General features: G+C 47.8%; 1 protein-coding gene across 1 annotated transcript; it reads left to right on the top strand.

The window, feature by feature from the left end:
* On the top strand, positions 1–2,497 carry LOC139832392 (serine/threonine-protein phosphatase 7 long form homolog). Its single transcript, XM_071822143.1, has 7 exons — positions 1–64; positions 607–751; positions 827–1,196; positions 1,272–1,691; positions 1,765–2,066; positions 2,140–2,364; positions 2,488–2,497. Exons 1-7 carry the CDS (start codon positions 1–3, stop codon positions 2,495–2,497), a joined length of 1,536 nt encoding a protein of 511 aa, XP_071678244.1.
* Positions 2,498–13,027: the final 10,530 nt, after the last annotated feature.

The following is a 13,027-nucleotide window of genomic DNA, read 5'->3' as shown; positions in this document are numbered from 1 at the left end:
ATGTCGGAAATCTCGTTCGTCTCTCCGTATTATCTTAAGGAGGCCGTGCTCAACACCTGGACCGGTGAGCTGGAAGGATTTCGGTCAATGGGAAATTTCAACACTGTAAACCCTGGTGAAAGGCGATATATCCCAAACCCAACGCTACTGAGGACAGGCATCGGTAGACGGCCATCGCGGCGCATCCGGAATGATATGGATGAATCTGAAGCTGGAGGGCCAACGAGACAATGTTTCCTATGCAATCAATTTGGCCATTGGGACAGTAATTGTACAACCTTCGGCACTGGCCCAGCAGGAAGGGGGCAGCGAGGCACAAGGGGACGTCGCGGGAGGGGAAGAAACTAGTTCGCAACTTTGTTGCAACTTTATGTACTGAACAATGAATTTGTAATAAGTACGAAACTACTTTGCAATTTTAAATGTGAACCTATCGTATTGTACCTTTATGTATTGAACAATGAATTTGTAATAAGTATGGAACTACTTTGCAATTTTATTATGGTCATGTACGTTACAATAATTTATATCCGTATTATGTCATTTTGGTTTTGCAACTATGTTATCATTTGTAATGAGTAATAACGAATGTTTTGTTGTTTACAGAAATGGCAGGAAGATCATTGCTCAATAGGGACATTGATCGGGCGCACCGTGCGGCCAAGCTAGAGGCCAACCCTCATAGCTTGTCACCAATGGTGACACGCGGGGGTAATCAAAATTGGCAGATACACCCCGGTTGGGTTCAGAGGTTTGTGCGATTTATTTGGTATATTCAATTTGAAGTACTGGCACATACTAATTGGATTCTTATATGAATTTGTAGGTTGAAGTGGGCTGGACTTCTACCTTTTGCACGGTTGGTTGAGGCCACTAGGTCAGAGGTCATCGGTGAGCGAGTAGGCACACCGATCAAGCGCCTTCAGCAGGACCACTCCCTACTTACCAGCCTGGTGGATCGGTGGAGGCCCGAGACACACACGTTCCACTTTCGATGGGGAGAGATGGCCCCTACTCTCCAGGACGTGTCTTTCTTACTGGGCCTACCGTTGGCGGGTCAGCCCATAGGCCCGCTGGCAGAACCAGTGCGTTGGGATGAAGAAATGCCTGAACGTTTTGAGGGAACTCGTGCGGGCCAGACTGAGTTTCTCTGTGAGGACCACGGTCCAAAGTGTGACTGGTTACTCAACTTCGAGGTAACCATTGTTATAACAAATTTATTTATGGTTATTGCGTTGTTCTAACTAACATCTTTTTTTTCATGGTTGTAGGTTTCACAGTTCACACCGCCGATGAGTGAGGCACAGATCACTAGGAGTCTCGAGGCGTACATATTGTGGCTGCTTGGAAAGGTCATGTTCACAGAGAACCATCAGACCACCATCAGCAGGCGCTTCATCCCCATTGCACTGGAGATAGCAGAGGCACAAACCGCCGACGACATCATACAGCGGAGTTGGGGTTCCGCGGTTCTAGCAGCCACATACCGAGGTTTGTGCAATGCTTGTACACTTGTCTCCCCCAAGTCTGGGCTTCTTGGCTGCCCACTGTTCTTGCAGCTGTGGTCCTGGGAGAGGTTCCCGATTGGTCGGCCAGACATAGATGCTGAGCGCCCTTTCGGGGCAAACGAGTTGGATGATCCGGACCACATCGATATGCCTACTTTCGGCATACTTTGGACACGTCGCGAGGTATGTAGACTGTAGAACATAGTTCTTTCGTAATTTATAGTTTTGCACGAGTACTGACTATTTCTCTCCGCAGAGACGATTTGCTCGCGACCAGGTCAGGAACTGCTACCCTGCGTTCACCGAGCAGTTCGACGTGCTCGATGATAGGGCGGTGATCTGGCAGCCCTATACGGCCGCCGCCGTGCATGCAAGGTACCCCGGCGGGATCTCTAACCTCTGCTATAGAGATTGTGCGTACTGGATGACACAGTCGAAGATCATCTTCGATGTGTCCGTTGAGATAATGTCCCAGCAGAGGATCATGAGGCAGTTCGGCTCTCGGCAGCTGGTCGATCCTCCACCACCGATAGCGCCTCTCCCTGCCTACGTCCACAAGTAAGTTCTGAGCATCGCTAAGTTTAAGATTGTTCATCATGGTTCGGCTAACCGACACAATTATTTTCTGCAGGTACAACAGGAAGGGTACTAGCCACTCCTCGACATGGTGGCTTCAGCGCGTTGGCTCGTATGTTGCTGAGTGGGCTGGCGCGACAACACACGTCTGGCCGAACGATGAGCAGTTTGACCCACAGGAGTTTGACGCATATCTGCAGAGGTACACTGCAGCCACGCGAGTGCGCCTCATCCAGCCGACTGATCCAGCTGAGGCGCCACCTGCGTCTATGCACGATATGTACCCGATTCAGTCCACAGCCGGTAGTCGACAGCATGCGGTACGTATAACTTTCTATTCCACCATCATACTTGTCTTTTATCTATAGGGTTCTACGATTTATATGCTACCATCATTTTTCAGGGTCAGCTGACTGCAGACTTATAGGATGAAGTCGCTCGGTACACACGTCAAGTGTCCAGTGCACCTCTTCTGCAGCGTGACCAACATGTGTCATGGTTGAGACGACTCGAGGACAAGCTACGCGGGATCTACTCGGCTATCACGTGCAGCCGTAGGTCCGACGTCGTTCAGCACCACCTCCTTCCACCGCGACCCTCCACACAGCAGCAGCGACGGCCACATCTCACACCGACCGTGACACCCAGACCACCGCCTCCTGGCCGGGCAGGAGGTTCGTCGTGGCAGCAGCACACTCCTTCCGTCGACGACTATCAGTACCAGCAACACGGATCACGGCCTCGTCTCACGCCGACGGCGACACCCAGACCACCACCTCCTGACCAGGCAGGAGGTTCGTCGTGGCAGCAGCATCACACTCCTTCCTTCGACGACTTGCAGTACTATCAGCAGCAAGCTGCTTTCGACCAGTGGCAGCAGCAGCAAGCCCCTTTCATGGGAGGAGCTGGATACACACAGGGTATGTAGTATTCTATATATTGTGTTCCATATAAACTATACTCCACTTAGTTTGACATCACTTATGTTTCGTGGCACAGGATACACGCAGCACACTGCGTCCAATCCTTCATGGGGAGCTAGTGATCAGGATCCTGAGCACATGGAGTATTACAGCACACAGCAGAACTATGTCGGTATGCAGACTCCTCCACCAGAGCCCACGCAGGAGACACAGTACGACCCCGAGTCCGGTTCCTGGATCCCTGCTCGCATAACCAGGGCTCCGGACAGGTTCGGTTGGACACCCCGTGCTACGCCGCCCCCACGAAACCCTAGACGCCGTCCATAATCTCAGATATTTATGTATGCTATGTATCAGATATTTATGTATGCATTATGTATCAGACTTTATGTATGAACTATTTATGTATGAACTATGTATCAGTACTCTCCTAACCCTAACCGTGTCGTGCGAATGAAGAAAATAAATCCATACAACTAATCGGGCGGTAGCAAGCCAATTGGTTTGTAGCAGGCCAGTTGGGCACTAGCAGTCCAGTTGGTCAGCTATCGACCAACGAGTCAGAGACTCTGCTCCACCACAGCAGCCGACACCCAGTCGGTTTGCTGCTGTCCGATCGGCCTACTACATGCCGACCGAGTCCTACTTTTGGAAAAATTTAAAAACGCGCGCTATTCCTGCACTTAAATAAAAAATTCGTATTATTTAAAAAAAATTCGCGGACTCTGCCTGCTCTTTCTTATACGGAGTACCTGTACTAGGAAAAGAGTGTCGGGTGGAACCTTCTCTTCTCCTTTTCTCCAGAGCTACAGTAAAGGCGAAAAGGGAGGCGAGGGGAGAGTCTGTGGTCTCTCCGCCGGGAAGGCCGGCGTTTTCCTCGGCCTCTCGTCGCCGGCCGGCGGCGGGAGGTGGGGAGGTCCCGGTCCTTCTTCGGCGTGTAGATATTAGTTTCCTCTCCTCCGGTGGTGTCAAATCGGTGGTGGTTTCGCCGGAGTGTTGGAATAATTGCTCCCCTCTCTGTCCCCGGTCCGGTGATGCTGGTGAGCTCGTCGGGGAGGGTGTGGAGCTCTGGTGCTCGGGGCGTGGTCGTCGTGGCGAAGGCGGTGACCTGCGTCTGGAGCTTTTGTCCCCTGTTCCTTCCTTCGTCAACACGGGGTGGGCTCTGGCCTCGTTGTTGAGGATCTGGGGGTGGTGCGATGCTGCTCCGGCGTTCATCGTCGGTTGCTGCTATTGCCTGTATAGGAGCCTTTCTTTTGCAGGTATTGATCTGGGGCCGGCTTGTCTTGGAGCGGGTCTGCGGTTGCTGGTTGGCGTCGTCGCTTTTCTCTCCGGCTTCGGCTCGAGCCGGCGACGATGTGCTGGCAGGGGCTCGGGGATGTGTTCCCCGCCGATGGTCGATCAGAGTTGGCAGATTCCGGCGTTTGTGCCGGATGGATCTTGCGGTACTCAACGCAGCTTGGCTGCTATCGAGCCCCGGTTGGCTTCGGGTGTGCGGCGTCCTCGTGGTGTTCTTCCCTGGCGCCGACGGGTGATGAGAACGGTGGGAGTGAGGACCTGCAGGTCTTCTTTGTCTTTTTCTTGTTTTTCAGGGGTCTTTTCGCTCTTTCTCTAGGACAGCTGGGCTTCGGGTTGGTTCCAGTGTGTGGGTGCGTGTTTGTACTCTGTTTTCCTTTGTTTTAACACGTTCTCCTTCTAAAAAAAAAAAGTACCTGTACTAAAATTCAAGCCCACCTAAATACTTCGCTATCATCCTCCGGCTAAATAAATGGCATCCGTGTGTTATAAGGGCATCTTCAGCCGCGCAACGTAAACGGATGCAGAGCGATCGTTTTCGTCCGTCAGGCCGAAAATGCGTCTGGTACCATCTTCAGTGGGGCGACGCAAAGTGATCGGGTCGTTCGCGGCGACGCAAACCTGACCCAAATATGTGTCTCGGATGCGTCTCTGCGGACGTTGCGCGGAAGCGCAAAGTGTTTGCTCGCGTCTGACGAACGTTCCATCTGGTCCACCTGGCAGTGACCTAGCGTCGATGCGTCTTCTCCGCCAGTACTAGCGCCGAGGCGTCGCTTCAGCAGTCTGCGGCCGCGTAAGTGGCGATGCCTCGCGTGGCGCGCGGGCGTCACCTACCTCTTCGCACGAAGTAATGGCGATGTCACGCGTGCCGCGGTCGTCGCCCTGCCTCCGATCTATATAAACAGGGCGCGAGCATCTCATCTCCTCCCCACAAAACCCTAGCTGCCGCACAACCTCCACCGTAGCGCCATTGCCGGTCAGCCTCCACCGGAGCCAGCATGAGCAGCGCCGGCCGCGGGGCGGCGCAAATGGACGCTCGCGACCACTTTTGGACGTCCGAAATGCGTCACCCCGTTGGAGATGCCCTAACCTTCCTTGCGCTAAAAAGGTTCCACGATGGTGGCGAGGTCTGTCGGCCCTGGTTACAGATCGACATACTATGGGTGGTGACCCTGTTCTACGATGGTGGCGAGGTCTGTCGGCTCAGGCAGATGCAGCCATGGGTTGTTGTTGCTTGCATGTCGAGGGGGCGATCTCTCGGGCGTAATGGCCGTGGTTTAGGGGCAGATGTTTATGTGCAACTTGGTTTATGATCTTCTGGTTGTGCTTTGACATGGGGACGACAGCCTCAGAAGGTGGGGACGACGGCCTCGGAAGGTGGTGACGGCAGGCTATGCAGGGCGCGACAACTAGGTAGAGGCTGGGTTGACAGTCGACCATGTTTGCTACGTCGACATCTTCCTCCATAGCGCGACCCCCTCCGTCGGGCGACTCCGTCCTTCACATCGACCCCGCCCATCGTGGACTAGCCGACTCACCTTTCGCTGACTCGCCACGCTCGCAGGCTCACCTTCCGCGGACCGTACCCGTCACGCTCGTGGAGTCACGTGTCACGGACTTGCCATGCTGGCGGACTCGCCTTTCGTTGACTCGCTACGCTCGGGGACTCACCCGTTGCGGTGTATACATGCTACCGACTAATGCCGCGCAACTCCACTGCGTCGACTTTTACTAATTAATTGGACAATTTTGCTTCTTAATCAATGGAAAGGTAGACCTTTTGTCTCGTTAAAAAAAAGTGGGCTGGAGCTTGAGTCGTGGGACAGGGCACTCGGCAGAGGGTTTATTAGGCCGATGGTACGGTTAGTTCCACCAAGGAAAAGAACAAGTAGCGCTGTGGGAAACTATCGGACAGAGATCGTATGGATTTTATCGTGTGTGAAGCAATTCCGGTCTAGCCCGACGATGAAGCTGATGACCGGTGGCATGTCCCTGATGACCGGGCCGACGCTGAAGCGGCCGACGACGATACCGGAGGAGTCCATGGCCACGGCCGACGACGATACCGGAGGAGTCCATGGCCTGGCCCGTGGGGTTGGATTTGGGTTGGGGGCTTTGGCTCTGTGGCGTTTTGTTGCTTTGTGCGGAGAGAGAAGATGATGGGCTGGGACTTTGGGAGGGATGAATGGAGGAAATAAAGAAGGGATGGGATGCAACGCTCCACTGTTTTCAGAATAACAGAATTCCAGGTTCACCACAGGCAGGGTGGTGAAAGTTGCGCAAGACAGCTGGCTGGTTGGGCGACTGGTTTTGGTTTATGTTGCCACAACCGTGGTCATATGATTTTAGATTATTATCACGAACCCTAAATTAACCATACATGTTTAATCCTTGGTACAATCTTTAATACTACCTCCATTTCAAGGCTTAAGGCCTATTTTTTCAGAAAGTCAAACTATGTTAAGTTTGACTTTTTTTTATATCAAAACATTAACATGTACAAAATCAATATTATTAGATAGATAATGAAATATATTTTCATGTGGTACCTACAAAATATCATATTTGTTCATAAATTCTTCTAAGAGTTTAGTCAAACTTTACTTCGTTTGACTTTCTGAAAAAAAGTAGACCTTAAGTCTTGGGATGAAGGTAGTATACGGTATAATCTCTCATATGGAATAGCCACAGGGTCTTTTCACCCGAGGTCTATTTGACCCCACTGTACGTCAAAAAGAAATGAAGTCACAAAGCAAAACCAATGAAGCCCCAAAATACAAAATCACCGCATCTTTTACTTGTCAAACTTGTTAACCAATATCCTCAGCTCATCGTGGGTTATAGAATAATTTATTTCATTATTTTTTCTAGTTTTATTTTATTTTTGGGCTTTTAGGATTTATCTAATTTTTAGGGATTTGGAAATGTGCAAATTGCCCTTGGGCCCACTAGTCAAACAAACCCAATGGGTTTAGTCCGACTGGTCCAGCTGGTCTAACCCCCCAGCTCTCTAGCGACTCCCATGTCACCCTCGTCGTCGTCGCTTCCCTCTCCGACTGTTCTGGTTGTCACCGAGGGCCACGTTCGATGCGCCTTCTCCGGCTCCATCATCTGGTCCACGTTGATTTTACGTGCATGTCCTCATCTGTTCGTGTGCAACCCTAATCTATGTCTAGGGTTCGCTGGTGCCGGCGGTGTGTCTCATCGTCGAGCGTGTTGTGGCGGCGCCGTCGCCTCGACCATCGATTGGTCGTGCCTTGGCGCAGGCCACACCCCCACAAGTGGAATGAGAAGTGGGTCCATGTAAATGATCGAGACCTCACAAACAACAATGTTCCCCGTGCTCTATGTGCCGCCGTGCCACCATGGCTTCTGGCGCCTTTACTGCTGGTGACAGGTACTACTTCTCCTCTCCTCTGCCTGCTCCTCTACTGTTACCGTGTTGACTCCTGGCTTGGCTCTCTGCTTGATCATCTCTAGTGGTTCTTAGCCTAGTTCATCTGATATGGTTGCTATGTTAATTGCCTTATTTGGACTAGCTCTGATGGTTCCTACGGTTCTACCAGCTACTATGGAGCTTGCTATACTCATGCTAATTCCTATTCTAGTGCTACTAGTGCCTGGGAAAGTACTAGTACTATTGCCTATTATGGATTATTGGGTAATCAAGCTATGCCTCTGGTTCATGCCGATGATCAACACTAGTCGTTGATTACTGTGGTCCATTGGTTCAAATGCTATGCTATCACACTGCTATTGTATCATACTACTACTTGCTATCTATTCCTATTACTATTGGTTCAAGGAAGAATTCCTTAGGGGATTTGATAAGCTCAGTTAACTGAACCTTTACTTTTGTATACCTACGATCAGTGGAGCTGTTTTCCAATTATGCTTATGTTGGGAGGTTATGGCCTTAATATGAACTGCTTATAGTGATGACTAACTTGCCTTGCTTGTTGGTTGCCTGTGTATAGTTGAATTGAGTGAACTCCAATAGCATTTCATGCTACTGTTTGTTTGCTCTTGATTTGAATTTCAAGCATGGATTTAAATGGTGGCCTTGCCTAGCAGTAAGTGATCTACGGATGTGATTGCCACTGCTACATTGATGTTGCATAAAACATGTAGACAAAAAGTAGATTCAGACATGAGATATTTTATTCACTGAATCCATATTGATGGTATGATGGCTAGGTTAAGCAAGGTGTTCTTTTAGTTGTGGATGACCAATGCTAGCTTTTGGCTTGGTTTCCGTTTTGTTGATGCATTTGTCTAATAAGCACAACAATACTACTTGTTGGTTGCATCTTTATCCACTTGCTATAAAAATGCCAACTTCATCTGGTCCATGACAAATGATGATAAAACCCTCAACAACTACTTCTCTCGATGAACTACTTGATTTGGATCATGGGTTGCCGATGGAATAAATCTTCTGGATTTATCCATGGTAAATGGTATACCTGGCTCTAGCTCCAAGATGTATATGTTGTTGATGATCTTGTGGATGCTTCTCCTCTCTGCTATGCCTACTCCTCCTAGCTCCTGATCTTGGCTGCCCTAGATTTATGTGATGATATTGGTAATTTTCTTTGTCTAGTGGTTTTGGTGGATGAACTGACTAGTTCCGTGATGTACTGGCTGGTTGTGTGTGGTTGTTGTGGTTTTCATGCTGATGCAGTCAATGGATAGCTCGGCTTGGCTTTCAATTTACTTTTATACCAACTTGTAGTGCTGGCATGTTTTTTTTTTTGAAAGGGGCACGAGTGCATTTCGTTAATTAACATTGCTGGACAAATCGCCAGCTACACACAGTCTGTTATACAAAGTTTGGGAATTGGCCAAGCCAAACCTCACACGTCCCAGCATACATGATTGTGCCATGCACAGCTAAAAAGTGTGCGTAGCTTGATTACACAAACGCTGACAGTGACTAACACTTACAAAAAACCTAACCCTAAGCTGAAAGTTGATGTCGCTAAAGAGGGCACCCAACTGGGACAGATCGTAGGCATCTGTGGTTACAACTTGCTTCAACACTATAGAATTTGTCTCCACCATCATACGAATTGTATCCCAATTGAAAAGCTGCATTGACAACATGCAACATCGCCAGGTCTTCTGAATGTAGTGCATCTGAAACATGTTCTAACTGTCCTGCTCTAGCGGCCATCGACATTCTCTGTTCATTTCTTATAGTAAAGCCCCATCCTCCCGTATGATTCTCAGTCCAGAAAGCACCATCCATGTGTATCTTCAGAATACCTTCTGGAGGAGGAGCTCATCGGGGAGCACTTGGTTGCCTTGCGCCTTTATTTATCTGTACACTATTCATAACATTGGCAAGTTGATGTTTAACTGAGAAAGAGATTTCATCATTCGACTTAGTTGTATCTCCCGCATTAGCCTTGTTTCTATTATGCCACCACAACCAGAGCAAAATACATGTCTTTGTTGGAGCCGCATCTTGCAGTCCCTCTTCTTCTTCATCTACCTCTCTCACTCTCATAATCTGTTGTCTCTTGTTTCTCTCACAAGAAAACTACACACGCACGCATTAGTCAGGGAAGAAGAAACAAAGATTTCCCGTGAGTCTCTTCCTTTGACTCCCACAATGGCTACATCTTTCTCATTTCTCATGCTACAAACATGCTGATTACAGACCTTAAATAGGCTAACACACCACACGACCATGACCCACTCACCCACGAACATTTTTTTTTTCGATAAGGGCGCTTTATTACTCAAAAAGTTATAAGTATTACACCCAACATCTGCATAACTAGGATGCACACAGCCGTTCAGAAGTCCAGTATCAATCCACAAGAGATACAAAAAACAATATGAAAAGCCAACAACTATGACGCTCCGTTGGCTTTCAATCCTCCGACTATGCAGTCACCCATGTTGGGAAATAAACTCCGTGATCATGTTCTCCAATGGTGTAGAAACCTCCATAAAGAGGTTGATATCCTCCAAACGTTGAAGTGGCTACCATGAACAGAACAAAGATGTACACCGGTAGATGACCTGCATGAGAAAGTAACTTTTTCATTAAAAATATTGTTATTCTACATAGCCAAAGCAACCATGGCACCGCAATCACTCCCACTCTGATAATCGTTTTGTACCTAGAATCCCCCCCCCCCTCGTTTATCCAATTGCCAAAAAAAATTGCAATGCTATGAGGAGGGTATAAGCTAGAACCTATCTGAATGATTGACCATATAGATCAAGTAACCCGACAATTGAAGAAAAGTTGTTTTATTGTCTCTTCTTCGTGATAGAACACACATTTTGTACAACCTTGCTAGTTGTGTTTTACAAGGTTATCTTTAGTAAGAATCACACCTCGATGAAGATACCATGCAAAGACCTTTGTTTTGAAAGGTATCTTCATCTTACAGATGGATTTATTATTTACTACCGGTTGGGTTGATATACATAATGCTTTGTACATGGAGCTAACCGAAAATAAACCATTTTTGGTGAGACTCCAACGGAATTCATCCGTCCCCTGAACCAGCTGGATTGAACCTAACCGCTCAAGCAGTTCATACCAACTATTCGGGGACCGACAAGATCACGTTTGAACGTTATAGAGGGAGGGGACGATTCCAACACCTTCTGCAAGGTATCCCCTTTATGACGAACTATACTGTACAATGCTTGATACTATTCACGAAGAGTGGTTATTCCCAACCATCTATCCTCCCAAAACCGTATCTCCACCTCGTTCTTGATGGAGAAAGAACCAAATGTGAAAAATTGCTTTTTAGTTGCCATGATGCCAACCCAAAAATGTGAATCCTCTGGTTTCCAAAGAACTGAGAGGTCGCCTTTGAACCAACATACTTTTTTCGCAATAGTTGTTGCCATACCCCATCCTCCGTTAACAACCTGGCCAGCCATTTACCAAGCAAAGCCATGTTCTTAACTTCAAGATCATGTACACCAAGTCCACCTTGATCTTTCGGACGGCATACAACACTATATTTAGTTAATCGGTACCTTTTTTCTCACTATCCCCTTGCCAAAAGAATCTTGATCGGAAATAGTCAAATCCATGTAAGACTCCTTTCAGTAACTGGAAGACATAAATCATATACAATACCATATTTGTAAGTACTGTATTAATGAGAACTAGTCTTCCTCCAAGGGATAGTAATTTTCCTTTCCAACTAGTAAGACGTTTTTGAAGTCTTTCTTCAACAATTTTCCATTCAGCCGACGTGACTCTCCGATAGTGAATCGGAATACTCACATAGCTAATTGGAAAACAACCAATACCACAGCCAAATAACTCAGCGTACAGGTTGGCTTCATTGTTGGCTTCACCGAAACAAAACAATTCACTTTTATGGAAATTAATCTTAAGACCGGACAACTGCTCGAATGCTAAAATAATTAATATCAGATTACGTGCCTTTTCCAAGTCATGATCCATAAATAGAATTGTGTCATTGGAATACTGAAGAATGGATAAGCCGCCATCAACCAAGTGGGGGACTACACCTTCAATTTGACCATCGACCTTAGTGCGCTCTATTATAATTGCAAGCATATCCGCCACAATGTTAAATAACATTGGAGATAGAGGATTGATACGTCTCAAACGTATCTATAATTTCTTATGTTCCATGCTAGTTTTATGAAAATACTCACATGTTTTATATACAGTTTATATCATTTTTATGCATTTTCTGGCACTAACCTATTAACAAGATGCCGAAGCGCCAGTTCCTGTTTTCTGCTGTTTTTGGTTTCAGAAATCCTACACAGGAAATATTCTCGGAATTGGACGAAACAAAAGCCCAAGGTCTTATTTTCCACGGATTGTTCTAGAACACCGAAGGAGAGACGGAGAGGAGCCGAGGGGGCCCCACACCACCTGGCGGCGTGATACGTCTCAAACGTATCTATAATTTCTTATGTTCCATGCTACTTTATTGATGATACTCACATGTTTTATACACACTTTATGTTATATTTATGCATTTTCCGGCACTAACCTATTGACAAGATGCCGAAGAGCCAGTTGATATTTTCTGCTGTTTTTGGTTTCAGAAATCCTACAAAGGAAATATTCTCGGAATTGGACGAAATCAACGCCCAGGGTCTTATTTTTCCACGAAGCTTCCAGAAGACCGAAAGGATTACGAAGTGGGGCGACGAGGCGCCGCCACGCCAGGGCCGCGCGGCCAAGGGTGGGGCCGCGCCGCCCTAGTGTGTGGGGCCCTCGCGTCGCCTCCTGACCTACCCTTCCGCCTATAAGAAGCCTTCGTCGAGAAAACCCCAGTACCGAGAGTCACGATACGGAAAACCTTCCAGAGACGCCGCCGCCGCCAATCCCATCTCGAGGGATTCAGGAGATCGCCTCCGGCACCTTGCCGGAGAGGGGAATCATCTCCCGGAGGACTCTTCATCGCCATGATTGCCTCCGGAGTGATGTGTGAGTAGTTCACCCCTGGACTATGGGTCCATAGCAGTAGCTAGATGGTTGTCTTCTCCTCATTGTGCCATCATGTTAGATCTTGTGAGCTGCCTATCATGATCAAGATCATCTATTTGTAATGCTACATGTTGCGTTTGTTGGGATCCGATGAATATGGAATACTATGTTATGTTGATTATCAATCTTTCATCTATGTGTTGTTTATGATCTTGCATGCTCTCCGTTGCTAGTAGAGGCTCTGGCCAAGTTGATACTTGTAACTCCAAGAG

Source organism: Lolium perenne, chromosome 1, assembly GCF_019359855.2.
Source record: "Lolium perenne isolate Kyuss_39 chromosome 1, Kyuss_2.0, whole genome shotgun sequence".
Classification (NCBI taxonomy): domain Eukaryota; kingdom Viridiplantae; phylum Streptophyta; class Magnoliopsida; order Poales; family Poaceae; genus Lolium; species Lolium perenne.
Note: the sequence above shows the minus strand (reverse complement) of the source record. Positions and strands in the feature narration are given on the sequence as shown.

Excerpts from the sequence above, each read along its gene's own strand:
- LOC139832392 (XM_071822143.1), top strand. The coding sequence starts at position 1 with ATGTCGGAAATCTCGTTCGTCTCTCCGTATTATCTTAAGGAGGCCGTG. Across the intron at positions 1,197-1,271 it reads ACTGGTTACTCAACTTCGAG|GTTTCACAGTTCACACCGCC; the intron begins GTAACCATTGTT and ends TCATGGTTGTAG. Across the intron at positions 1,692-1,764 it reads TACTTTGGACACGTCGCGAG|AGACGATTTGCTCGCGACCA; the intron begins GTATGTAGACTG and ends TTCTCTCCGCAG.